The 26,986-nt window shown below is 40.2% G+C and overlaps 7 protein-coding genes across 13 annotated transcripts in view; 1 reads left to right on the plus strand and 6 right to left on the minus strand.

The window, feature by feature from the left end:
* The window catches only part of LOC124190689 (collagen alpha-1(XVIII) chain-like), a 107,633-nt gene extending 99,100 nt beyond the window's left edge, over positions 1–8,533 (minus strand). For 2 of the 7 annotated variants that reach the window (XM_046583526.1, XM_046583524.1), the window contains exons 1-2: positions 6,634–7,035; positions 5,089–5,144 (exon numbers count right to left, since the gene is read on the minus strand). In XM_046583526.1, coding sequence (XP_046439482.1) covers positions 5,089–5,144; positions 6,634–6,659 — 82 coding nt within the window. In that variant the 5' untranslated portion in view covers positions 6,660–7,035. Of the gene's footprint in view, positions 1–5,088; positions 5,145–6,633; positions 7,036–8,395 lie in introns of those variants that run through there. The other 5 variants (XM_046583525.1, XM_046583520.1, XM_046583523.1 and 2 more) reach the window with 3 other exon arrangements.
* Positions 8,327–9,443, minus strand: LOC124190700 (alpha-ketoglutarate-dependent dioxygenase alkB homolog 7, mitochondrial-like). Its single transcript, XM_046583544.1, has 4 exons — positions 9,068–9,443; positions 8,824–8,991; positions 8,634–8,758; positions 8,327–8,555 (listed from the first exon to the last, which is right to left on the minus strand). Exons 1-4 carry the CDS (start codon positions 9,350–9,352, stop codon positions 8,426–8,428), a joined length of 708 nt encoding a protein of 235 aa, XP_046439500.1. The 5' UTR covers positions 9,353–9,443; the 3' UTR covers positions 8,327–8,425.
* A 503-nt stretch (positions 9,444–9,946) lies between these two features.
* On the plus strand, positions 9,947–10,577 carry LOC124190721 (U6 snRNA-associated Sm-like protein LSm8). Its single transcript, XM_046583550.1, has 4 exons — positions 9,947–10,056; positions 10,119–10,159; positions 10,241–10,368; positions 10,435–10,577. The coding sequence occupies exons 1-4, from the start codon at positions 10,026–10,028 to the stop codon at positions 10,523–10,525; spliced, it is 291 nt and encodes a 96-aa protein (XP_046439506.1). The 5' UTR covers positions 9,947–10,025; the 3' UTR covers positions 10,526–10,577.
* On the minus strand, positions 10,241–12,231 carry LOC124190718 (zinc finger protein 277-like). The gene is made up of 5 exons (XM_046583547.1): positions 11,893–12,231; positions 11,666–11,831; positions 10,890–11,590; positions 10,743–10,827; positions 10,241–10,675 (listed from the first exon to the last, which is right to left on the minus strand). Exons 1-5 carry the CDS (start codon positions 12,087–12,089, stop codon positions 10,589–10,591), a joined length of 1,236 nt encoding a protein of 411 aa, XP_046439503.1. The 5' UTR covers positions 12,090–12,231; the 3' UTR covers positions 10,241–10,588.
* LOC124190719 (aminoacylase-1-like) lies at positions 12,221–18,566 on the minus strand. Its single transcript, XM_046583548.1, has 9 exons — positions 18,448–18,566; positions 13,974–14,048; positions 13,565–13,906; positions 13,355–13,501; positions 13,102–13,289; positions 12,829–13,025; positions 12,737–12,769; positions 12,613–12,673; positions 12,221–12,556 (listed from the first exon to the last, which is right to left on the minus strand). Exons 2-9 carry the CDS (start codon positions 14,044–14,046, stop codon positions 12,413–12,415), a joined length of 1,185 nt encoding a protein of 394 aa, XP_046439504.1. The 5' UTR covers positions 14,047–14,048; positions 18,448–18,566; the 3' UTR covers positions 12,221–12,412.
* A 12-nt stretch (positions 18,567–18,578) lies between these two features.
* LOC124190720 lies at positions 18,579–20,025 on the minus strand. The gene is made up of 3 exons (XM_046583549.1): positions 19,286–20,025; positions 18,858–19,210; positions 18,579–18,785 (listed from the first exon to the last, which is right to left on the minus strand). The coding sequence occupies exons 1-3, from the start codon at positions 19,360–19,362 to the stop codon at positions 18,682–18,684; spliced, it is 534 nt and encodes a 177-aa protein (XP_046439505.1). The 5' UTR covers positions 19,363–20,025; the 3' UTR covers positions 18,579–18,681.
* An 835-nt stretch (positions 20,026–20,860) lies between these two features.
* On the minus strand, positions 20,861–26,763 carry LOC124190722 (glycine dehydrogenase (decarboxylating), mitochondrial-like). The gene is made up of 18 exons (XM_046583551.1): positions 26,259–26,763; positions 25,687–25,765; positions 25,495–25,630; positions 25,268–25,432; positions 24,983–25,208; positions 24,596–24,915; positions 24,454–24,533; positions 24,248–24,387; positions 24,100–24,186; positions 23,862–24,038; positions 23,613–23,797; positions 23,349–23,550; positions 23,019–23,281; positions 22,812–22,953; positions 22,545–22,752; positions 22,232–22,485; positions 21,352–22,170; positions 20,861–21,285 (listed from the first exon to the last, which is right to left on the minus strand). Exons 1-17 carry the CDS (start codon positions 26,451–26,453, stop codon positions 22,015–22,017), a joined length of 3,015 nt encoding a protein of 1,004 aa, XP_046439507.1. The 5' UTR covers positions 26,454–26,763; the 3' UTR covers positions 20,861–21,285; positions 21,352–22,014.
* Positions 26,764–26,986: the final 223 nt, after the last annotated feature.

A 26,986-nucleotide genomic window follows, 5' to 3' on the forward strand; every position in this document is an offset into this window, starting at 1 on the left:
CACCTGGCGACTAAATCAACAACTCAATCATCTTTCTCTTTTGTTTTTCTTATTTAGCGCGGTTAAAACAAAACTGTATATTTGTGAGTTGGCTCGTTGAGTCGTTGGCAAACCAAATAAAAGTTTGCCGGTGACTCAGTCAAAAAAAATAACGACTAGACGGGAGGACTAAACACCAGCACCATTAAAAAAGGAAAAACGGGTCGGGTTAATCTATCAGCAGGAACCGACCCGGGTTAGCAGCAGTTTGGCACGTTCTTTTTTAACAGCGGTCAATTCGTCTCGTGTCACCCGCCGTTTGATAACCAACAGCTGTTTCTTCTCTCTCTAGCCAGAAAAAATCTGAGCACATAAACATTTATTCTTTTCCCGTGTCTACCGACTCTAGACGTTCGTTTGGTTAGTCCCCACCCCACGTCACAATCAGCGGGCGGGAGAATTAGTTAAAACAAAACGTTAACAGGACAACAACAACAAAACAACAACGGAAGAGAGACAGCTGTACAAATAGATGTAGGCCAGTGTGTTCAAAATAAAAGAAAGAAATGTGGGCTTGACGTTTTTGTTACTTCACCCAATGAATTTAAGAATTTGAATTGGGCAGTTGACGGTGAAGGCCTGGGCTATCCCATTTCATATCCTCGCACACAATCACCAACGGACGGCAGCAGCCCAGGCTTTATTAAACACAGGTGGCCGACACCACCGGGCATCTAATTTACGTCCGAGTTAAATCCTCAAGTTTCCAACCGAAAAAAATAAAATAAAAATAAAAATCATTCAAGCGATACGTAGGTAATATAAAGATAGCCATCATCAACATTCTCAACCGTCTGGTCCGGCTATTAAAAAAACCCAGAAAAACTCTATTTGTTTTTTCTTCTTTTCGTGATTCTTGCTGCAGATGCAATAAAATAAAAAAGGGCTAGCCTTTTCCGCTTACTGGTGTAGATTTACGCAACGCGATCGACCAAAAGGCGAAACTTAAAACCCGACAAACAAGAAGAAAAGAAAAGAAGAAGAAAATAACCCCGTCGAGTCTCCTGCTGCTGAGATTGCTGTTAGTGTAAAGGCTGCTGTCACCGCCATCACTATAGGCCCCAGCATCGATTTATCACGCGTGTCAACTGGCTCCCTTTTTCTTCTTATTTTCTTATTCGCCCCGTTTCAAGTGACGCCATGCATAAAATTCAGAAAAATCAAATAACCCGTAAAAGTAAATGAACGACTAGAACCGAAAAAACAAAAGGGAAAAAATCAACGACTAAGCGAAAAATATCAACCGGGGGGCAGCTGTGGGATATAATGAAACATTTTTCAATTGGAACAAAGACAAGAAAGGACCCAGAGTCCCCCCCCCCAAGTTGAAGCGGATGTCGAGTGAAGGGGAGGGAGAGAGTCGAATTGATATAAATACATTGCGAGTTTCAGCGTAAACCGACCGAGACGTCGTCGCCGCTGCCGACAGTCACGCGGGACCTTCTTTCGCTGCTGGCCCTGCTGTTGTTGTTGTTGTTATTTGGACTGTCTGCTGCTGGCGGCCGCCGCCTATTTCATAGGTGAACGCACTTGATGTCTAACCTCCTCCCCCTCGCCATCACTAAACATTTTCCAAAATTAGATTTCTTCATTTACAACGGGGGGAGGGGATAACTGTGGCGGCGGGGAATTTCACGAAAGTTTGGCGTGAATTTTTAAAATTGAAAAAAAATGTTTCAATTTCGTGCCGACGACGACGACATGGAGACATTCGGGAAATCTCGAGCCGCCGAGATGATTTATATTTCCGCGCGTATTGGAAAATGCCATCATCCGTCATCTGTTGGCAAACGCCAAAGGAAGAACAAACAAATCAGCGAAACATTTTTTCAATTTTTTTTCGAAATAACCGCCAAAAGATTTTGTCTATATAATAACAGGGGGGGGGGGTAAAAAGTCGGCGGCTAAACAACCGACTATCTCAGTTTGCTCAAGACAAACGTCAACTTCCTGTTCCTCCTCCATCTCCTCTGGTTTTAAGTGCAAGTTCAACATCTCGACGAAATTGGTGGGAGAAAATGTCTCGGAACTTTTTAAAAAAAAAGTCGCGGGGTTGACACGTACCGAATGGACGAGAACCAGACCAAAGATATGACGCACGTAAAAGATGATGGCCTTTTCCTATTGTTATTCTTTTTTAGCGTGAGGCGTGGGCGTGACTCTCGATTGATGGCCGTTTCTACTCAAACAAAACAGTCGAAATAGAATTCTCCCTCCATATTTCAACCGTAAAAATTGACGTTTTAAATGTATAAATAATTCCGCCATGATTTATTCAGCGATTGTTTGACGTCCATTCAATTTTTTTCTGATGGGTTGGCCCACACACCAAACGTGTAAACAGAAAAATAAATTGGAAATGAGTCAAAATATTTTCCCACTTTTCCAGCTGTCGGGGGTTTTCAACCAAAACGTTTCGGCTTCCACTTTCCATTTAAAATTTTCGACAAAAGTCTTTCAAAGTCTTTCACGGTTTGTTTATTAAACAAAACGAGTCCTCTCACCCCTTCTTCCTTTTCATTTGTAACAGCAGACGGATCGATTCACGATGGAAGGACGAAATCGTCGACTTGAAAGAATAAACTGATCCGACTGCATCCGCTTTTTTAAAATAAATCCAAACCGAAAAAATCATTAAATTCCACGACTGTCACAAAATTGTCGTGGAATTCCGTCCGTTTGATTTATTGCATTCCGGCCAGTGAGAGCAAAGTTTCCGTCGCCGGAGTAAAATGAGAAATGCTTTTTTTAAAAAGAGTTTCCCGACGACGATCTCAAGTTCCTCGACATTCACCCAGGAGCTCTCAAGGTATAGTAGCAGCTCCTTCCAAAGTTGTTGTTTTTTCCTTTCATTTCCTTTGCGTCGACATCAAACATGGCGGCGCGCCGGTGTCACTTATCAGCAGTTGACTGTTATAGGACCATCCACCCAGCAAGACGAAGAAGAATTGATATCGATTTTCTGATTAGTTATTATTGAACGGAAAATAGAAAAAAAGAAGAATCTGAAGAGAGAGAAGCATATCTATGGCAACAACAACCAATCAAACTGGACTGGAGGGGTTTTCTTCCGGATGAATAACAACCAAAGAAAAAGAGAATTTTTTGTTGATTGAACACAAATTCAATTGACGAAATCTCTGCGTAACCCTTGACGTCACACGCAGGTGCATTTATCGGATATCTTATAAGTAGGACGCAACCGGACAAAAGTCTCCTATTTCCCCCAGCAACAACACCAACAACACCAACCGGCCCGTGAATTTTTTAAAATTTCATTCTTCTATATTGACACTGTTGGAAACATGCGTTTTAATATTACACAGTGTGCGTGTCATCTATCCCGAAATACGCCACGTCACTTTTAGTTTGAAGAAATGTTTGTACGACGCCAACATCGTTCGTTTTTCTCACACACACGACAGACGTACTACAAAATGTAGAAAATTGTCATGACAAAAATCTAATCCATCCTCCCTAAACTCACCCACCACCACCCCCTGGAGAATCCTGAAAAAATGATGAGGCCATATTGTTGTTGCGGGACTTATGGGACACACACAGACACAATTTACGATCGTTTGGTAATTCATATCGTTATCCCGCTTTCAAAAGAGAAATAGATACTATATTTCCCATTCATTGTTCAATTCCCCTGGCTTACATAGCAAAATGCTACGATTTATATATTTACCATTAAATAATGCAGAGCTCTAGCTAGCTGGCCTTAATCCTCGGCTATTGATTCCCGCACGAATCCCGCCCAGCAGCAGCAGGTTCTTCTTTTTTTGACTGGGAAAAAAGATGCTCTTTGGGGGATTGAAGGAATAAAGTTTTGTGTGTGTGTTTAGGGGGATTTCTCGGTGGCCTTATTCAACAATGAATTTTTATATCTAGTCTCCACCCAGTCTAACCTTTTAAAAAGAAGAAGAGGATGAGCGGCCGTCAATTTACTGGGCAATTCAGCCCGTCCAAAATGGGGAAGGCGAGAGCACGTCTTGTTATTTCCCCCCCGTTCGATATCACAGTTGCGTGATTCAATTTCCCAAACTGTCGCCTTCGATCGTCTGTTACCAAAATCACTACTTTTCCTGTGGAAATCTTTTTCGCTTTCTTCACGAAAAGAAGAAGAAGAGATGAATCAAATGGTGTCCATTAGTCACCCAAAAAGTTCAAATAGAAGAAGATATTTTCCTTATTCTTATCGTCTCACTGGACCGAAATGGAATTTCCCACCTCCTCCTTCTTGCACAAGTATCCACCAGCTCAATCCATTTGTCAAAAGTCAGAAAATAAATAAGAAAACGAGGGGGAAGAAAAGTCAAACGATATCCAACATCCATCAATTTCTCAAAGTGGGCTGCTCCTACTTTTTCCTCACCCACCATAATAGTCGACGTAATAATCAAATACCACACGTCTAGCTCTCTCTCCCCACACACAAAAATTGGTCAAGTAAATCCTTAAGGGGGGCGAATAATATGGGACCGTTGCTTCCGTTTCGGCCACCCAACAACCAAATGGGGAAAGAAGTTTATCTTCTTAAGAAAACATTGAAATCGTTTGTTTTTTACTCCTCAGAAAGAAGATGGAAGGGTGGATTAAAATCCAGCGGATGGCATATGAAATTCACTGTAATCCCTCATGCATTTTACATGAAACGTCATGTCGTTCGTTCGTCCTCCTGGTAGAGAGAAATGGAGATTTCGGCACGACCCAAAAACATATTCTACCAACTTTTGTCGTTTTTCTAATCTAACCCACCAACAACAAGAAAAAATAAATAAAGTGATATTGCTTTTTGGGGGGTATAAGAAGATGATCTAGACGCCATTTCTCTCTCCCGGCTTTTGTCGTTCAATCACGCACGACGCCAACGGGGGGGTTTTTTACCCATTTTTCCCGTTCAATAATTTTTCCTTTTCTTTTTTCTGGACGCCAGAGATGACATGACGGAATGTTTCAAACAATTGAAAACGACAAAAATTCACACCACCCCGACAGACTTATAAAAAAGAAGAAAGAAAAGGACAAAAATTGAAGACTCACCCAAAAGACCGGCATTGTGCTGGGACCAAGTGGCTCGAATTAGCGTAGCTGCCATCCTATTTTATAAATCAAAAAGAACAAAAAAAGAAAGAAAATGATGATTATTGTTATTTTAGAATCGTGTTGAAATCATAAAAGAGCGTTTTAAAAATTCTAAAACAACATTCCATTCGTTTGAATGCGCCGTATCGAATTCAATCCTATACATTTACAGGGGATCTAGATCGCCGTGGGGGGTGAGACTGTAAATTGCGCAACACTATATCAGAATTATTACATGTTATGGTCCCACCCTGTATAGTCTACCCCACACAGATGCAAGAAAAAGAGAGATGGATGAATCCCATTCAGGAATCTCATATCTCGGCCTAGTCTATGGGTCCAGTGTTGATCCATCCGCAAAGAGCTGCTGGGCGAGCTATACAAAATTCCCTTCATCTTCATCATCATCTTCTTCTTCGTGCCCAGCTCAATGGCAATTAGAAATAAGGTTCAACACAGCGTGTCTCTACCGGCAGCTACCCACTAATAATAACAAGGAAGCGCACGTCTTTCTAATTCCTCTTTATATCAACATTTTCTTCTTCTCCTACAATCGAACAGATGACTAGGCGCAAAATCACATCTCTCTACAGCGCAGTAACAACTTATGGGCGGCCATTGATCACCGGGCGGCCAGCCAAGCCACCGACAACCGGGCGGGAGGATTGACACACACAGACCTCTCAAATGTATAAAATTCTTCTTCTTCTTCTGACAAGGAAATTCTCTTTTTTTTTAAACAGGGGAAAGGAACCCCTCGACTCACAAAACTGTATAATAAGATGACCAAAGATGGTCAAGAAGAAAAGAAACTCTCCTGTAGACACACACACGCGCTCGTCTCTTAGATTCTCTCCCCTATACTTTGACGGGAAGAAATCTTAACTTGAAGAGCTGATAGAACATGGATACCAAACAGTACACACACAACTTGTGTGTTGACTTTTACCCCATTGGTTCGCGTGTTGTCCATTTCAAAAAGACCGCCCACCACGACCATTTTGATTGTTGTAACATTTCCTGGAGAAATGAATTTTTCTCCCCTTTTGTTTTTACTTCCATCACAAAAGCAACAAGAAAGAGACAAAATGCCAACAGAGTTTTCATCACATTTTTTTCTTTAGTTTGGCGCCCCCTCGCCATCGATTCCTAACATTCCATTCCTCTTCTTCTTTTTGAAAATGTTTCTGTTGTAGCTGCTGCATAATAATAAACTTGTAACAACCCGTTGAAAGGCGGGAGAAAGATTTCCCCCAAGAATATAAGCAGAAGGTAATCATCAACTCGGCTGCTGGCACACTCACACCCCCAGAGTACCGCGCCCGGATGATATACGATCGATTGACTTGTTGCAGCACCGTGAAATATATGGCGGGAATAATATACACCACCAACGCCAGCGGGTGTAAACTGTCGTCTCGCTCACTTACCGGCTTGTGTGTCAAAAGACGAAGAAATTTGAAACGTCAACAAGATAGAAAATTAAAATAAAAATGAACTTACAGCAGCAAGAGCTTCACGCTCAACATGATTTCCTCTAATCGGTCGAGTGACTTTTTTCAAAATTTGATTATTTCTTTGAAAATTATTTGGGGAAATAATGTTTCACTCGGTTGATTCACCCCGGTGATGACAACGAGACGGTCGGATTCGAGTCCAGCACATTTGATCGCCTCCTGGGGGTTTCTAATTTCACGACATTCAAACCCACCGCCGCCGCAACATCACACGCACACAAACTTGTGTCCCCATATACAATTACACCGCTGCAAAATTTTCTTTCCCTTTTTATTTTAAAGCAAATGAACCCGTTGATATAATAACACAAATTCACGCGGTCGTGACGGCCCAGTCGGATTTCAAGATGAACACGTCCGTTCACTGCACCGGTCTACAGTCAACTACTAGCACCAAGAGGCCGGCTGCCATCTCCCCTCTCTCTACAACCCCCGCCCGTCCATCCTCCCACCACCAAAACACACACCTCCCCCCCTTCTCTATACCTCAGTCGTGTATAGGAGAGTCGCTTTAGAAAAGAAGAAATGGATTTCACGGTTCACAACTAAAACTGTTCAGCGCGCGTGCCCCGGAAACTGTACGAGAGGAGATGCCACCCCACCCTCTTTGCATCTTGTCCAAGAAGAAGAAGGCGTGTTCGACACCCAAAAATTCAAAAGAGAAAAAAAAAACCATTTTAAAATATTTCGTGAAATTAAAGCAAAAGAAAGAAAGTCAAACAGAAAGTTTTTCTCAAAAGAATTCAGAGACAATTTTTTTCAAAAAACAAAATTGGAAGCAATAAAAAAGAGAAATTTACGTCGGTGTGTTGGGACCGCGCGCGGTGGAAATCAGAGAAGCGTTAATGATCTGGTTTTGTGTGACACATGTTGTGTGGGTCTCTCTTCATCAAAATAATTTTTAAAAGGGAATGAACGCCACCCAAGAATAGCCGCGACCAAATCTAATAAATCTTGTAACCAATTATTTGATATTTCTTAAAGTCGATATCACATTCCTCGACAAAATCCGGATTTGGGTTTCACATTGACAAAACAAGAAGAAGTTTCTTTTTTTTTTCTCCCATCATCTTGTATATATGTACACGTCTGTGCCCGGCGGGACGAACCCGCAAGCCGCACCTCAACGTGCCAGGCGAAACAAGAAGACGAGGGGAGGATATCATTCACCGTCAAAGAAGCTCAGCAGCAGCAGCAACAGCAGCGAGATAGGCAACACAAGGAGAGAGAGAGCCACCAAAAGAACTCTTGTTAGGTTATACAACATTGTCTCAAAACAAGATAAGAACCCCCCACTACCACCCGAAGAAAAACGAACACGATAATCAAAAAAGGGAGAAAGCGGAATGATTGCGTCTCAAGGTTCACGCCCGCTTTCAACATCCCTCTTGAGCTGAAACTCGTCGGAGGGTCTCAATGCAACAACTTAAAGTTCCGCTATAGAAAAACAAAGGGAAGAAAAAATAAAACGTGTCTGTCATTTCACATTTTCTGCGGAGGCGTAAAAGAGTCTTATCAGTGTCGGGTGACGAGGATGGATTCGGGATAGCATCATCCATCATATTCTCTTCCACCGGAATTTTTCTTTATTATTCTCTTTCGAATATAAAATCGATTGCTGCCAATCACGTCACGCCCACTACATGTTTCCCGAGCTTGGCCTTTTTTAAAAACTTAAGTGACTTAAATGGCTATTGTATGGATCAACGATAAGTACAAATAAGGACTGTCTACTTGGGCATATCTACCAAATCGTGTTTACAACAGTACTGCATCCATTATGATGATGGCGGTGGTGGACTACGGCAGATTACAGAGATACGCCTAGTTTTCGTGACTTTCTCTCCCCGGAAGAAGGATTCGCTATTGTTCAGAATTTCGTGATTAAATTCGTATCTAGCAAAGTCCCTGCAATAACAAAGAGAGAGACAGAAATTTAGATAGAGTTATATATCACGATGGGCTCTATTTTGCATAGATAATTACTTCATTATATACAATGATCTTCTCGGTAATAGTGCCGTGACCAAGACTTGGGGTCGCTGTATATGTATGAGCCTCATCACACTGGCTGTGAGCAGAGATATGCCCGATATGGTGGGGCCACAAAACTATGTTTAGAGAAATATACGAATAGATTAGAATGATAATTTCCAAACGCTGTCATCTATCATACCTTTATGCTGTCCAGATGTGGTTTGATGTGACCATTCTCAGCTAAATCAAGCACATGGACATGCTGCATCGTGGTAGTTGAAAAGGCAAAAGCTCTCAACCGATTTATAACACAGTCATTGACTTGATTCCAAGTAGGTTTCTCTGTTTCCCTGTATCCGTGGATAGCCTTTTGGGTTTCGAATAACAAATGGTGGTCATTCAACAGTCAGACAACCTACGTGAACACGAAATTTCAGACTTACATCATCCCAATGGTCATACTGATACCGGGACCTTTTGAACTTCACCTCCAACTCTTCCAATAGGTTATTCTCTTCTTCAGCACTGATGAAATCTTTGTAGACTTGAAAGTCTTTCTCAAGCATTTGCCTCGTCGCTTCATCGCAGTCGGGAGAGAATTCTAAATTTGGAGAGATCCCGCGGGTCTCTGCGGGAGTTGAGCATGTGCTTCTTGAATGGGAACAAGTAGCACTTAAAGGAATTGCGCGCTTCAAAACTGCACGAATATTGACCAGATAAAGCACCATATCTCGATGCTAAAATATTCAACCATTAAAAGTCGGACATCAAAATATTTCAAATCGGCAATTTTCTGCAAAGAGCAGACGACGTTTGCGTGTGTGTACGTGACATGCCATATTTCGTTTTGATTGCAATCAAATGTAAAAAATGATGTCATTAAAAATGACAGACGGTACTTTATTTAATGGACATGTATATTTAAAATAAATAGATTTAACAAAATTGGGCTGGGGTTAGTCACGCTAATATATTATTTCGTTTAATGTTAATACCTCAAAACCGACCAAATAAAGAATTATACCGCATAATGGAAATGTAGGGCCTATCTGATTTTCAAATTTATTTGATGGCCAAAGAAAACGATTCATCAAAACTCTAGCCTGCTGAGTTCTTCTCCTCACCAACCATTTGATTAACGTCTCGGGAAAATAGCCTCAGGCACCCCTTCTCGATTTCTTTAGTCTTTTTCAAATAACCAATTTCCATACATAAACAAAAATTATATTACTCTATCGAAATCATTAATCACTGAAACATAAGTTTACTACAGTTTGTATGAATTAAATCTGAATAGAATGAATGAAAATACTTTGTTGATATTAAAGTAAAATAAACGGCAACGCTGTATTGCAGACGATTTTTACAAGCCAAATACAAAGTGAAGCGAGTGAAGAAATCATGGCATCAACGTTAGATTCTTACGTTAATCGTGAGTTTTAATTATTATATTGTTTATTATTCACTGAAAAATTGTATCTTTCTTGTTCGCAGGTTCCGTATGTGTTATCACGAGTGATGGGAGGAATTTTATTGTAAGTTGTAACGCCCGATCACAAGGCATCATCCTCACTCAATAAACCGTTTGAAATAATTTCAATGTATTCTTTTTACAGGGTATTCTTAAAGGATTCGATCAGACTATCAACCTTATCATTGACGACAGTCATGAGAGAGTGTTTAGTTCTACCCAGGGAGTTGAACAAGTCCAACTGGGACTGCACATCATCAGAGGAGACAATGTGTATGTTTCATCCACTTATTAGCTGTAAAATAACTCAATCATAACTATTTCTTGTTGTAATTTCAGAGTTTTAATTGGGGAAATTGATAATGAACTTGATTCCAGACTCAATTTATCAGAAATAAGAGCAGAACCACTAGCTCAAATCCACCATTAAAGTTTGCATTATTCCATCATGATCACTTGAAATACAATCTTTTTTACAGCTTTGTAGAATCATTCATTTTTTTACAATTAGCTCTAGTTTAAGCAGTTCTTCTTCAACTACTTTAAGGTTTATGATGGTGTCTTCAGGGATCACTGTTACCTAATTAAATGAAAAATCATGAAAACAAGTTTTTACATTAATAAAAATCAGACTTAATATAATTTACTTGGTCGGTTTCAGTAGAATCATCTGGAATGGTATCTTCTAGCAAACAAAGAAGAGCATCATTTTCATAGGTTGGAAAGTAGTACCTAAAAGTTTATCCAATAAAATAGGATCCACAAATAGAAAATTTTGAATGTATCCGGCTTACTGTGACTGATCCCAAACTGCCCGATCGGGAAGTTTAAAGTGACTGAAGTTTTGCATGTGCTCTCTCAGTTTATCCCGGGATTCAAACTGCTCATCGCAAAGTATGCATTTCTTTTCATGCACTTGTCTCCTGACGTAGTTGACAATCTTAATTTGCTGATAGATACTAAAGCTCTTTTTCAGGCCCAGAAAATCAAAGTTACTGTGAGATGCAATATGTTGGGATAAAACATCTGGTGCACTTGATTGAAAATCACAGAATAAGCAAATAGCTTCAGTCTCTGGCTCAAACCAGTCAGACCAATCTTCATTTTGGCAGTATTCATCAAATTCATCCATTATTTCCTTCCATGATTTTCCAGGCTCAAGGTAGTTCACCAAGTAAAATTTATCATATTCCTTATTGTGTGGGTTGATTTTCTTGTGGATTTTCTTTCTCATGTGCTCCTTCAACACAGTCCTATCCTTGAATGTTTTCTCGCAGTATAGGCAGATGTTCTGGGCTAACTTTTCATCTAGCAAATTTAAGAATTCTTCAACAAATACAATGTTGTCTGGAAGCCCAACACTAAAGTTATGATCAAAGTTCATGTGATCAAACAGGACTTTACGGTTTCCTGTGAAAATTTTACGACAGAAGAGACAAGAATGTGAGAACTCTTCATCTTTTCTTTCTTTCTGTTGTTGTTTTAAAACAAGGTTCTGTAAACAAAAATGTCAAAACAGTCAATAATAACCTAAAAGTAGGCCAAGCAACAAATGAATTATTCCACTAACCAATTTCTCTTTTTGCAGTTTCTCTCGCAGATTTTGATCTTCTGGGAGTTCATGTGCCAACATGAAATATTCCTCCTTTTCACCTTTTTCATTTTCTGCTTCCATGACAAAGCAATAGGCTTTAGGATCACATTCCCTAAACTTTGGTCTCCAGTAATCCACATATCTGATTTAAAAAGGGAAAATTACAAGTCAAAATTGGCAGTAATAAAACAGCAAATAAAAACCTTTTAAGATCAACAATTTCCTTGACGTCGGCAACAACCAATTTGTGAGTGAGTAAGAAGTGAGCAAGGATTTGATCATTTGACGACTTCAAATCAAACATTTCTGAGCAAAACAGACATTCACATAGAGTTGAAACAACCGACTCTTCTTGGACTTGTTTGTCGGGGAATGTCAGAGGCTCTAGAATAGGATTCATTTTTGCAGAAAACCAATTGACACTGCGTTATAATCATTAGTTTGCCCTCTTGCCAACACTTTTGTAAACCGACGTCTTGACTAAAAACCCACATTACTCGTCTGCTTCTATTATGAAACTCGGACGCCATCTACCGCAAAGAAAATTCTTTATATTCATTTTGTGTGTGTGTACAAAAACGCGCATTCTTTTCTGAGTGTGTATAACAATAATAAAGAAAACCCGGAAAATATCTAATAAATGTGTTGACTACCAAGTCAAAAAGACTAGACTCTTGATAACCAAATAATCGTACCTATGGTCCCATACCAAATAAATCAAAGTTAAGCATTTCCCAAGGACGGAATTATTGCTTCATAAATCGGAATGCCTCGAAGAAACACGCTTTCTTCAATAAATTCGTTATGGTCGTGCAATAAAATAGGTGTGAGGTTAATGGGAGAAAATCCAAGCGCAGGTAGACCAATCTTAAAAGAAAAGTAATGTTTTTAAAAACTCGAGAACAAAATTAGTAAGACAATACTTCACGCAGAAATCTGCAGTCTGTTCCAGCCGGGAAAATTTCACATTTAATCTTCATTTTCCTATTGAATAAGACGATTATTTTAGCGCGAGAATTTAAAAAACCTAAACTGTTTGTTGCCTACATTGATTCACAAGCGGACGAGAACGCATCCCACCTGTAAATGAAATGGTTAGAGAAATTGATTCAGGCCTCTCATGTAATCAATAAAAGTACCAAATGTTTCCAGGTTCGACAGACGTCAATGTCTGATCTTTCAGGTACTGTATGAAATCGATTTGTACGTCATCTCCAGCTTCTTTGCACCATTCGTAAAGTTGTTTGAGCATTTCATCCAAATCAGCATGCGGTGTGACGCGAATATCAAAGTATGCTACCAATTCGGAAGGTACCACATTTACTTGAACTCCTCCCTATTATAAAATAAAATCGTAATAACCATTTTTATTAGGATTTAATATAATTCACAAATATGATTAAATATAGTACCTCAATTTTGGTCAAATTAATACTAGTGACATCCCCGAGTGTTAACTCAGGATTAGCTTCCAAGCGATTCTTTTCTTGCTGGCGAAAATCTAAGAAGCGATTGATAACAGATCGGAGTTTCTCAGCCGCTGTGCCTTCAATGAATCGTGATCCGTGGCCGGGATTGCCGGGACAGCTTACTTTAACCCCTGTAACAACCGAAAATATATGATGAATCGTGATAGACTTGTTGTTCGGGAAGTTAGCGTATTACACCAAGGCATTCGTTCTCCAAAAAACACAGTAAACTCATCGATAGGATTAGCTAAACCTTCGTCGAGAGCAAACCCAACATTCAATTCTTTCCATTCTTCCGAGAGCAAAAAGGCTTTCATTCCAAGGACTCCGCCAACCTCTTCATCTGTAAAGAAAAGCATTATTTTTAATTAAATTTAGACCAGAACTCAGATTAGAACTTTCTTACCAGGCATAAATGTCAAATGTATAGTTCGTTTCAGCTTTATTCCTTGAGCTTTAAGATTTCTTATAGCTTCAAGATATTGAATGGTAACACACTTCATGTCTTGAGTACCCCGACCATAGATTTTACCATCAGTCTCTTTGACAGCTTCAAAAGGATCATACTTCCAATGATCAGCATAAACCGGGACCACATCAGTATGAGAATTGAGCAAGATGGTAGGCAAAGATGGTTCAAGGCCTTTCCAAGTAGCTATTAATATGGGTCTCTTGGCATCAGGTGCAATAGTTTTGTGCTCAAGCCCAATTTCTTCAATGATTTTTTTCAGGAATACAATAGCTGCCTCTATAGAGTAATAGAATTAATTTTGATGTTTGGATGATAGCAATTTGCAGGAAATAAAATAACTAACCATAGTCTGGTTCAGGTTGAACTGTTTTAAGGCGTAGATATTGGCGAAAAAGAGTAACAGCTGGGTTTTCCATAACTAAAACAGTTATACAAATTTTAGAATTTTTGTATAGATACTTTGGTGACTAAAAGGCCATGTTCCTTTAATAGTGGATAGATAAGTGGTGTTTACTTTATAAGATAAAGCAAAAGGGTCACAATCAACTAATAATTGTTGGAAATGGAACTCTTGTTGGCGGTGTCGACCGTTCAACTTCCAAGATTGAGATAAGAGATGACACCTTTGTTGTTGCTAGTTCGTCCTTATATTTCACACTGCCGTATAATACAGCATTTTGGTATTTCAATAGTTGGTTTAGGGTTGAGTAGGGTAGGGAACAATAGATTGAATGGGAAGAGAGGGTAAAATTGGGGCCCTCTGTTGAGGTCCCTACAAATTACACAGAATTAACAATAGCAATAATGTCGATCACTGTTGGGATGCAATAAATTCCCAACACACTCCCCAGTAGAGCCCGTTCAATTGGCTCGACATCCTGATCGACTTGATATCCGTTGGATTGGAGATCTGAAAATGCGGTTGAAGATGGATGGCCTGGATTAAGAGGAGCTGTTTCGTTGACTGGCTACGGATTCAGTTAATTGTCCATTCCATTTGATTCCGATTGAGAGTTGGCTGACTCTTTGGAAGTTTGCCACCAGGATCCCATACCGATTGGTGTGTGTTGGAATCTTCTTCAATGTCCTTTAACACAAGAATATTTTTTAGTAGATGTGAAACGATTTTGTTTGGTACCTGGGTTAACGAATAAGAGAACAGCAACTGGTTGATGAGATGTTCTTCTATACTTGGTAACCTTGAGATGCGTTTAGGAGCTGGTTTTACTGGCTCCAAGCGCTTCCGTTTCATTGAGTTTTGTTGATTGGCCAATTCCGGAAGAATTGCTGCTTGACTGCACGGCGATCTGAACTTCGGAATGATTTCTTGGTTGCTTTCTACGTTTGTTGAATTGACAAATGCAGCGGCTTCTTGAGGATTTTCTTTCGAAGCTTCCTGGATTTCTGGCGACGATGATAAATTTCCAGAAGAAGAGAAGTTGGTTTGTTTAAGTTGACTCGGAAAAGAGTTAAGTGTTTCCAGCGATGCAGCTGGCCTTCCCGAGGGGAAAAAAAGAAAGGTAGGAATATCCTTTTCTTTGGAGCCGGCTGGCGGAATCCTAATAATTGAATCTTTAGTTTTTAGACAATTGAATGTGTCAGGAACTTCTGCTTGATAAGTAGGAGTTTCTTGATGACTAAGAGAGTGAGGAGCTTCTGCCGGATTGGCTGGAGCTTTTTGAAGATTGAGAGTACCAGGAGCTTCTGCCGGAGTAGCTGGAGCTTCTAGAATAATGAGAGGACGAGGAGCTTCTGCCGGAGTAGCTGGAGCTTCTTGAATAATGAGTGTGCAAGCAGTTTTTTCGTTGCTAGAGGAGCTCAAGAGATTTTTGGACTCCACTGCATCTACACCATCTAAGTTTGCAAATTTGAGGTTAGTTGCTTTCAGCTCGTCTTCAAACCTTTTTTCGTCTTTGTTTCCACTGGATTTGACCGGAATATCTGAGATTGATAGCCCTTTTTTTGGTCGTTGTTGGAGACTGGCTGTTCCAGGCTCCTTTTCCATCGGGACTTCTTTTGACTGGGCTGATTTGACGTTTTGGTCGCTGTAGCAACTTTTCGCGTTCGATGATGGGATTTTTTCTGCTCCTTCCAGATTTGCTGAGTTTTCTAACTTTGAAACAAAGGAATTATTTTCTTTTATTTCGTTCCTTTCAAACCTTTTTTTGTCGGGATATCCGTCTGGCCCATCCGGAGAATCCGAGAGTGAGTCTCCTTTTTTCGGTGGGTGAGGGAGACTGGCCGTTCCAGTCTCTTTTTCTTCCGTCTGGATATTTTCTTTTGACTGGTATGAAGGGGTGTTTTGAAAACTACAGCTTGTTGTCGTAAGCGACGACACTTCTAGTGGAGTTGGGTTTGGCACTAATACTGCTGCAAATTGAGATGTTGAGAGGGTTTTGAGAATTGACTCTATTACTTGATTTGTTTGAGAAGCTGGCTCCTGAGAAGCTGTTGGTGATAAGTTGACATCTCCTGGAGCGACGGGCACTGAAAAGGCTGTTGAGATGGCTGCGATCACCTGACTGATTATGTCCCGATTGAGTTGTGCTTGGGTTGCTGCCTGGTTTGCTGCCTGGGTTGCTGCCTGATGTTGGAGAATTTGGAGCATTCTTTCTCTGTCCTTCTCCCATTCTTCGTCATCTGCTTCCTTTTCGAGTTTGTCTAACCATTCTCTTCGTTTTTTCTTTAAGATGTGAATTTTGGCGACAATAACATCGTCCATTGTTTGGTACATGGTGTCGATGTCTGCATTGATCTCTTCTTGGTCTTCGCCTTCTTTGTACATTTCAGCCTGGACCCTTTTTGAGAATATCTCATAAGTTTTGTAGAATCCATCTAGCTTTTTTTCTAATTTTTCGACTTCGATAAACGCTTCCAACGTCATTTCTGTTGATTTGTACGTTTCGACGAGGTTAATGATACGGGTGATATGCTTTTTAATTAAAGTTCTTGCGTAATTTGGAGCCATTGTGAGTTGGAGGTGGCTCCTAAGGAGCTGCTGAGAGTACGAAAAGAAGATAATTAGTTTAAATTAATGTTTTGATTAAGTTGATTAGCCTTTTTGTTTGTTGTTCTGCTCGGTCTTCGGAGATTCGTGGTGCCGAATTAAATTCTGCTGTCTTTTCCACTTTCTTTGAATTCCTTTATGTGAAGATATCTGCAAAAACTGAATGATTTTGGAGCTAGGGTAATTTTCTAGCTCCTTACAATCCCACAAACGGCATAATAACAATTTTTAGGAAAGAGAATTTAAAGAGTTTTTGCCGCAAGACGGCGGTTTCTAATTCCCAATTTTGTGCTCAGAGGGCGCTTTGTGCCTTCTCAGAAAAAGAGAAAGATTTCCCTTTAAGCAAACAAAAAATGCAAGAGCGTAAGAGCGCGAGATTTGTTTCGAAATGGCGGAAGGCCTTTGTAAATAGAGAGAGAGAAAAAAAATTCAAGTTTTAATCACCCTAAGGCGCACACGAGGCGAACGCGTTGAAAGGGTAGAGAATTTTCCCGCGTTTTTTCCAGTTTAAAGGGGAAACCGGCCTAGCCCCCCAAAAAAGAGAATATTTTTCTGTCGTATTTAGAGAGATCGTTGTGCCTTCTGAGACAGAGAGAGATTTACCCAAATGATTGAATAACAAACAATGCAAATTAATTCAAAAAATGAGAGAGATTTGTTTTCGGGAAATGGTCTAAGGCCATAGCAAAGAGAGCGATAATTTATTTAAGTCTTTTCACCCTGGGGCTCACACGAGGCGAACTCATTGAAGGGTTAGAGAAGTTCCCGCGTTTTCCCAATCTAAGAGGTAGGGAAGCAAGCCCCCCCAAAAAAAAATTCTTGAAAGGAAAGAGATTCCCGCGTTATCCCATTTTTAAAGAACGGGCAGTGAACCCAATCAGCTGAGATTCGTTTTTACAATGCCGGGAGGCGTATCAAGAGATAGAGAGGGAATTTAACCTAAGGCTCACACGAGGTGAACACGTTAAAGAGGTAGGGAAGTTCCCAAGTTTGCCCAATCTTAGATATTGGAAAGCAATATCCCCCCAAAAAAAAAAAAATTTGTTGAAAGGGAAGAGAGAATAATCAACTTAGGCGATGATAATTTACGTGACAAAAAAAGAAATCCCCCTTCAAAAATGATTTAGGAATCCTATTTTAATTTTAAGAAACTTTGAGGAAATATTTTAGCTTTAATTCAAGAGAGAGAAGAAAAATAATTTACTGTTTAGAGGGATCTATTTGCTTACTAGACCCCTGAGAACAAGTTAAACTCAGAGAGAGAGAAAAAGATTCTAATAAATGACTGACCTGCCATAATTAAACACAATTTTCTTTGATAAATGGCGGCAATGATTAAGCAAAAGGAGATAACGAGAGAAAGATTTGAGTGTGATAGAGCGAAACTAACTTAACACTGGTTGGAGAAAACTCCGGTTCGAAGGACCATGTTGGAAATGGAACTCTTGTTGGCGGTGTCGACCGTTCAACTTCCAAGATTGAGATAAGAGATGACACCTTTGTTGTTGCTAGTTCGTCCTTATATTTCACACTGCCGTATAATACAGCATTTTGGTATTTCAATAGTTGGTTTAGGGTTGAGTAGGGTAGGGAACAATAGATTGAATGGGAAGAGAGGGTAAAATTGGGGCCCTCTGTTGAGGTCCCTACAAATTACACAGAATTAACAATAGCAATAATGTCGATCACTGTTGGGATGCAATAAATTCCCAACAATAATTGTCATAGAAAAAAGAAGGGAAGGGCTGAAAAATGTTCGATAATTGTTCTTGTTTCATAAAACCGCAAACTATAGTTAAATTTAAAGTACCTGCGAAAAATAATCCACTTCGATACAAGTCCTTGACAGACTTCACATGTATCGCAACTACTGTCGTCTACTTGGCTATGTATTGTAAACAAACGAATCGATTCTTAAGCATTTCGATTAATACCACCAAATTCAAATTTTAGGCAAACAAATCTGTGTTTTTATTATCTGAATTATTATTTTTTAAATTACAACGTTTTTACCGAATAAGTGTCGAGATAACAGTTAAAGCATTTACAACGAATTTGACGTATCCGATTCAGGATTTTTTCGATTTAGAAGTTTCTCCCTCTCTAGCCTCTTTGCTTGAGCTTCCAAACACATTAGCTCCGAAATTTCTTTAAAATAATAAGATAAAAATGAATGAATAAACAAAGCTAAATGAAAGTGACATAATTTCTCTACGATACCTTCTGGAGTTAAGCGATTCGACGATGACACACATTCTTGGTTTTCAGCAGTCGTAGTCAATGGAGACTCTTCTTCAGACTCTTCTCCAGACGATTCTTTATTAGAAGAAAATGAATCAAAGAAGATTTGATATTCCGACTGATTTCTTTCACGCAACTGGTATCCGGCCGGACGTTTTATCACTGGAGGCGATGGAAGTGGCATCGGAATTTGACGAATTTTTCCAAAATAATTCTTTTTATCACAGCTCTGACACGACACCTTCAATGTGAGCAAATTTACTTGAAACACAAGTCTTGTCGGATCGAGACGCTCACCACAATATAGGCAGTTGTCTGTCAAATTTTTTTTCCTGTAGACAAAAAATTGAGTAAACAAAAACCAACAAAAAAGTCTTCATTTAATCACTGCATAAGTGAATATTTACCCTGCGGAAATTGCCATATTTTTTGATGCAGTAGGAATCAATTCTTCACTTTTGGGACAATTATTAGTAGTGTCCATCTCGGCCAGCTTTTTGGGGAAACAATAACTAATATGAACGTTTAACGGATTAGAACAAATGGCCCCTTCTCAGAATCCGTTTGATGAGATAAAAAAGAGTTGCCTCAAGTGTCCAGTTACTTGAACTGATAACCTTCAACAAAACAACTTTCAAGAATAACTTGGATTTCAAAAAATTCTGGTGTTAGGCAATATGCCTACAATCCATTGTTGAGAACAGCAGAAGAACAACTGATGAAAGGGAAGAAGAAATTTCAATTAAAAACAAATGAAGTCCGCCATCTTTGTAGTTTACATGCGCCACCGCGGTTTATCACAAAATCTTGAACGTTTAATGGAAATAATAGTATTAATTATTTGCAAGAAGAAAAATGACTGATTTGCAACGATGGCCATTGACTGAAATCGCCCAGATGGAATTTATTAAGCTTCTGAATTGATCTGACACAAACTAGGCATGAAGCTGAGGAACGTTACATTAGGGCACTTTCAGAAATTCGTCACTCGGATATGACTCATGCATGACTAGACCCGACCTTCATATCTTCTAATTAAAAAACACAATTAATGCGATCTCACTACGGGCCACCAGACTAACTAAATCGTGTACGCACAGGAATAGCAAAGGTGTGCAGACTGCATCGTGTTGTACCTGTGGATTTCGTCTGCTTCGCCTCGTTAAGGTCATTCGGATCCCTCCAGGCCTCGAGTTGCCGCAGGGAAGGCTGAGCCGATGAAGGGGGCATCGAGCTAGGGCAACACGGAAATGTGTTCCTATTTTTGATTTACGATAGTTGTTAAGCGAAAATAACGTTTATAAAAAACTGAACTTAACAATTAACACCAAGGGAAAATGTTTATCAAATAATAAAAACAAAACTCGGCTTACTAACATATCATTAACGAGAAGGCAACATGTAAATGTCACTCATCATGATTTGAGCTACGGAAAAGTATTTGAAGGGTGACGGGTACACAACTATATTACTGGCCAAAACACATTATCAATTTGGAATCGCTGTCGTTGCCGCAACCAAGTTCGACTTCGAGGAAGCGGTTCGTATAGCATTGAATCAGCTGCCAGTGGATGCAATTCTTAGCTGAAGAATTGTGTCAACTGATTCAAAGTTGTGAACGCCTTCGAACTCGGGAGTAGCAGCGATCGCGATTCCAAGTCGATAATGGGTTTTGGCCAATACATTAAAAGAACAATAATATTTCAAAAGATATGTTTAGATAAATGATCGCCGAAACCTTTCATATTTTCGCTCATCGCAATTGCCGAAACTTAAAATTAATTTCTTTCAAAGAAACATTTTTTAAAAAAATTTCAAGGACAATAGAAAGTATAAGCCACTCTATTCTTCATTGGAGTTGGCCTCTGGGACTGTATGGTTTATGCTCAGCCATGTGTTACCTTTTACGATTGCCACAGGCAAACAGGTAATTTATGTTTTTGGAACTCTGACCATTTCAAGCCTTTTTATAGCCGAGAAGATTCATTTAAATAAATGTATTCAGACACTGGATACATAAATAGAGATGTGATAAAAATAGTACACCACATTTTCTGTTTAAATTATAAATAATTTGTTTCATCTGTCTGTTTTTGAACGCAAGCAGGAGATACTACACGCAATATAATATAATAATTTGTTACATTATATGATTCCCAGAATATTTTTAAAGTCGAGACCATCCCTGGAGTTGTCTACTGACTGCCTGGAACACTTGCTGTGCGCTCGCAAAAGTAGACGAGAAAAGAGCAGCGGCCAATCCCTGGTTTGTATTTTGTACTTGAGACGTTAATTGCGAATTAGATTGTTTTTGTGCATTGTTGTTGGTCGTCATCCCCTGCTGCCGACCCTGCGGTAGAGGAGATGCTCTGCTTCCAGACAGAGCCAGCAAAGAAACCAAAACGATCTAAAAAAATAAAATAATGAATTTAAGTGTGATCAATAAATTATTAACCACGTCAATGTGACTTACCACCAGCACTAGTTTCATCGTTGGTAGGTAGCAGAAACGTTCCAGTAACTGTATTCAGAGCGCAAGGATGTCGGCGAATGATACATTGAAATCGGAGCATTAGGGTTTTATACATAGCGCCAAGCCTTGCACGCGGAGCAATAAAGCGCGATGGACAATTATGGGAAAATCTGAAGGACACACGTACCCTCTGTGTTTCGCATCCATAGACAAGACGAAACCAAAACATGTTCACTTTCTACATATTAGGTTACTAACCTTTACCGTTTTTCCAAGGGAAATATATCGGGCAACTTTCGAATAGCTCGCGCTGGAAAATATAAGAACCTACTAAATGTCACGTGATTCCGTAGATCCTGTTCCATTTTTTCAAAGTCGCTCCTCCCCTTTTTCAGACGACATAGCAGACGCAGCACAAGGTCATTTGAAAAATCACGGAGAGACTCGCAATATGCCTTCATGAATTTGTATTTTGCTCTGTAAACTTAAACATGGTGTAGTATGTTCTGATTGGCGATTAAAACTTTCTATTGCCGGTTTGTTGGCGGATGAACGAAACGGAAAATAATATTAAAACTTAAAGATGGAGAATGACGGGAAGATCGGAATATAAGGCACAACAACTTGGAATGAGAATCTACAGCAATTAGCTCATTCCCACTTTTACGCTCGAGCAGCAGCAACTCCATCTAGACTGTCTGAATCTTTGTTCGTGTACGATTCCATTGGCGGACAGGTGCAGACCAGATTACGATCGCCGTAAATATCGTCGATACGTCCAACTCTCGGCCACATTTTCGTTTCGGGACGCACAAAAGGCTGTAGAAAACAATGGAAAATGAATATCAAATTTATTCGAGATGGAAAAGTGGAAATTTACCGCAGGGAAGGCAGCCAGTTCCCGGGAATAGGGTCGATCCCATGTGCTGTTGATGATCTGCTCCTGTGTGTGTGGGCTCATTTTAAGAGGATTACGCACTGGATCCATTACACCCTTTTCAATCTGGTGAATTTCATGCCGGATGCGGATGAGAGCTTCGCAAAGTCTGTCCATCTCGTCCTTATCTTCTGATTCAGTTGGTTCAATCATCAGCGATCCTGCAACTGGGAAGCTCATCGTTGGAGCATGGAAACCTGTAACCGAACAAGAATAAGTTGTCTGGATGAAATGATTTTGCAAGCTGGTATCGTACCATAGTCCATTAGACGCTTGGCAATATCGACAGCTTCGATGTTGGCAGTTCGTTTGAAATCCTTGACGTCAATAATGAATTCGTGGGCCACCCAGCCACTTTGATTGGTAAACAAGATCTTGTAGTGGGGCTCCAAAATGCGGCTCATGTAGTTGGCCGAAAGGATGGCAACTTGGGTAGCTTCTTTCAAACCTCGGGCACCCATCATCTAATTAATAACAAAATTTAATTCAATGCCTTTTAATAAAGGTAATCTTGAATAATCACCTTAATGTAAGACCAAGAGATGGGCAGAATGAGGGGTGAACCAAACGGAGCTGCACTGACAACACCAAACGACTGGGAAGACTGTCCATTAAGAGGATCAATTACTGGATGTGTTGGCAAGAAAGGTGCCAAATGTTTCTTCCTACACGATGAAATTAAATTTGAAATGACTTGGGGATATCAAGGAAAACTCAAAATTTTAATTACACTCCGATGGGTCCCATTCCAGGTCCGCCACCACCGTGCGGGATGCAAAACGTCTTGTGAAGGTTCAAGTGAGAGACATCCGAGCCAAAGTCGCCGGGTCGGCAAAGGGCTACCTGGGCGTTCATATTGGCACCGTCCATGTAAACTTGACCACCTCGTTGATGAATGACGTCACAAATTTCAACTATTTTTTCCTCGAAAACACCATAGGTCGACGGGTATGTGATCATCAAGCAGGCCAATCTATCTTTGTACTTTTCGGCCTGGAATTGGAAAATTATTTTGTCAAAAAATGTTCCATCGAGTTTACAGATCTACAGGTAGAAATACCTTTGCTTTCAATTGAGCCAAGTCAATGCTACCAGCCTTGTCCGTATTAATGGGTTCGACCATGAATCCGGCCATTTGAGCCGAAGCTGGATTTGTTCCATGGGCGGACACGGGAATCAGGCAGACGTTTCGCTGTTTTTGATCGATGGAATCCAGGTACGCCTTAATAGCGCGCAGTCCTGAGTACTCTCCCTGAGCTCCACTGTTTGAATCAATTTCAAATGAATGAAGACGAGTTATTGAAAGTAATTTTGATTGAATTACCTGTTTGACTGAAAGGAAATATTGTCGTAGCCAGTGATATCGCACAAATCAGCTTCCAACTCTTTAAACATTTGATGATAACCGCCGACCTGGCTGACGGGGGCGAATGGATGGATATTGCCAAATTCAGGCATACTGGACGGCAACATTTCAGTGGCACTGTTTAATTTCATCGTGCAAGAACCCTAAAAGAAAATAAGAATATGCATAAATAAGAGGAAACACAATTGTAAACAGAAAACAAATTACCAAAGCAATCATAGAGTGAACTAATGAAATGTCTTTGTTTTCCAGGGATTTCATGTAGCGCATAATCTGCGTCTCTGAGTGATGTGAGTTGAAGACGGGCTGAGTCAAGTAAGAGCTGGTCCTCTTCCACTCGGACTGTTCCAAACTGGACGAAAGAATATCTGGTCGCTGAGACACCTGAAAAAAATGATTTCATTATACTCACATCCAATTAACTGATAAATATGTCAAGTCTTACTTGTTCGGCTGTTACATCGACATTAAAAATGGCGAAAATATCATTAATATCTTTCTCGCGAACAGTTTCGTCAATGGAGATACCAATCTAAAAAAAATAATTAAAAGTTAATTGAATCAACCGAAATAAATAATTCAACAATTAGTACATCTCCATCGGGAAAATAGCGCAAATTGATCTCTTGCGCCTCTGCACGTGCTCTAATATCTTGGACGGGTAAAGACGGTTGAATTTTGAGCGTATCAAAGAATTGGCTATTCCGCACTACGTGACCGCCAGACTCCAAACCTGTTCCAATGAAACGTCACTTTTTAGATCCACTTTGACTCGTTTCCAACTTTGTTAAATCCGTACCTTTGGCACAGACAACAGTTGAGTGATGAATTCGTTGAGCAATCTTTTGCAAGCCGGCAGGACCATGGTAAACTGCGTACCTGAAAACAAATGAATAATTCAATTGTACTGCTACGTGCCGATGGAAAGGGAATAAAATTACATGGCAGCCATGTTGGCAAGTAAAGCTTGAGCTGTACAAATGTTGCTAGTGGCTTTATCACGGCGAATGTGTTGCTCGCGTGTCTGCAGGGCTAGGCGGTAAGCGTCTTTACCATCGACGTCTCTCGAGACGCCCACCATTCGGCCGGGCATAATTCGAACCAGGTTGTTTTTGCAGGCAAAGAAGGCCGCATGCGGTCCTCCGTAACCGAGAGGAACACCAAAGCGCTGGCTGTTGCCCACAGCGACATCGGCACCGATTTCTCCTGGTGACTTCATCATTGTGAGTGCCATTAAATCTGTAGCACAGCAAACTAGGGCCTGCAATAAATATGATTATACATTAAAGAAAATAGCGAATATTTGATTTGTTATTCATGACGTTTACCCCTGCGGCGTGGGTCTTGTCGATGAGGTTTTGAAAATTTTGAACCGAGCCATGAGTATCGGGATACTGGAAAAGAACGGCCGAAATATCTTTTTCAACTTCAGTCACGGTGCTGAAATCGACGATTTTGACTTTTAAACCCATGGCAGAACAACGGGTCTCAACGCAGGCAGTTGTCTGTGGATGGAGTTTATCCGAGACTAGAAATACTTTTCTCTTGTTAGATCTAATATAAACAGATATTATGATTGTTGATTTTCATTAGACGTCAGAATTATATCATACCGGCTACACATGGCGAGGGCCTCAGCTGCCGCTGTGCCTTCGTCGAGTAGTGAAGCATTAGCCACATCTAGGCCTGTCATATCAGCAATCATAGTCTGGTAATTGAACAAGCTCTGTAAACGTCCTTGAGCAATTTCTGGCTGGTATGGAGTATATTGGGTATACCTGCATTCCACAAAGAGAATGAAAACAAAAGTTAAAGTTTGTTATGTAAAATGGAGACTTACCATCCAGGGTTTTCAAATAGATTTCGTAGAATAGGGTGAGGAACATGGCAATTGTAGTATCCCATGCCAATGAATGAGCGCCAAACTTTGTTTTGCTTTGCCAACTCCTGCACTCTTTCCATCAGCTGGTATTCATCTAGCACAAGGTTAACTCATAAACACACATTTTTGTATAAATCTTATTATTGTTACCTAATGGTTCTGTCAGGTTAAGGTCCCTTCCCAACTCAATACCTTGTGGGAGCGCATTCTGGGTAAGTGTGTCCAAATCCTATTTGTTCGTTGTCAATCAAAACAGTTATTAATACAATAACCTTCATAGATAAGAGGATCAAAATATATATCAAACAAACAGATATGTCACAATATTGGCCTATCAGTGTTGTTCTAAACGTGATTCAACGTGATTCTTAACAACATGCTAGACGTCTGTAAAGTTTAGGATTAATCCGCGGGTCCAGTGTCTACGCATTCCAAGTTTCAAGGCTTTCAAATGCCAAGACTAAACAAAATCTGTTCCCTATTATTTTTGAAGGCCTAACAATTCTCAAGGACGAAATGTATGGGCACTGCTATTTGCGGAAGGACGAATGTGATGGAAAAAGAAAACGTTTCAAACGGATGGAGCAGACGACTGTAGAACAAAAACAAGGAAAAACAAAAGACTAACGAAATTTGGGCTACTAGTAAAATAGAAACTTGTTTCGAATTTCAAAGAATTACATTCACCACACACAATACTTGTAAAAATAGGTGAAATGTACCTTGCACCCAACTACTTGAAGCATTTGTTGCTTCTGGGCTTCATTGGGTCCAATATGTCGACTTTTGAATGCCTGCCGAGCGGGCACGACGCGGTCGAAATGCGTTCCGCAAATCCGCTGCGCAGTATTAAGACTTCTCGAGCTGGTGCGGATGCATTCTTTCAGAGGACCCACCACTCTCAATAGATTCTGCATCTTTAAGGCCAATTATTACACAACGTGAGTCAAATGAAACAACACCGCAGGGCACTGTTACAGCACTATGGGAGACTGTGCAAGTAACACCTCACCACGACGAGCGCACGAAACGAAATGAGCGAATCGAGAGGTTTGCATTCGACTTTTTCAGTGCGGACGAAACGGGCGACTTTGACCTGGTTGTGTGTGTGTGTACATAGGAAATGTGGGGGTATAGGCAATAAGGTGGAGGGGGGGAGATATGTACATAAGCGAAACTGATCCCGAACCAGCGCGAAGCGGTTTTTCAAAGCTCATTTGGCGCCCTTGGGCTTCAGTCCATGGCCAATCCGCACGCGGATCCTTTCACTGCCATCAACTGCTGGGCATTATTTCGACTCGGCTAATTTTATTTTGTTGACGTATAGGTAACTGCCCAACTGCGATGTTGGCCAGAAAACATTGAACTGAAACGCATTTAACGATCGAATCTACCAAAGTTACATAATACAATCATTTTGTAAAAATCAAAACGCTAAATTTGTTACAGA

Source organism: Daphnia pulex, chromosome 3 (genome assembly GCF_021134715.1).
Source record: "Daphnia pulex isolate KAP4 chromosome 3, ASM2113471v1".
NCBI lineage: Eukaryota > Metazoa > Arthropoda > Branchiopoda > Diplostraca > Daphniidae > Daphnia > Daphnia pulex.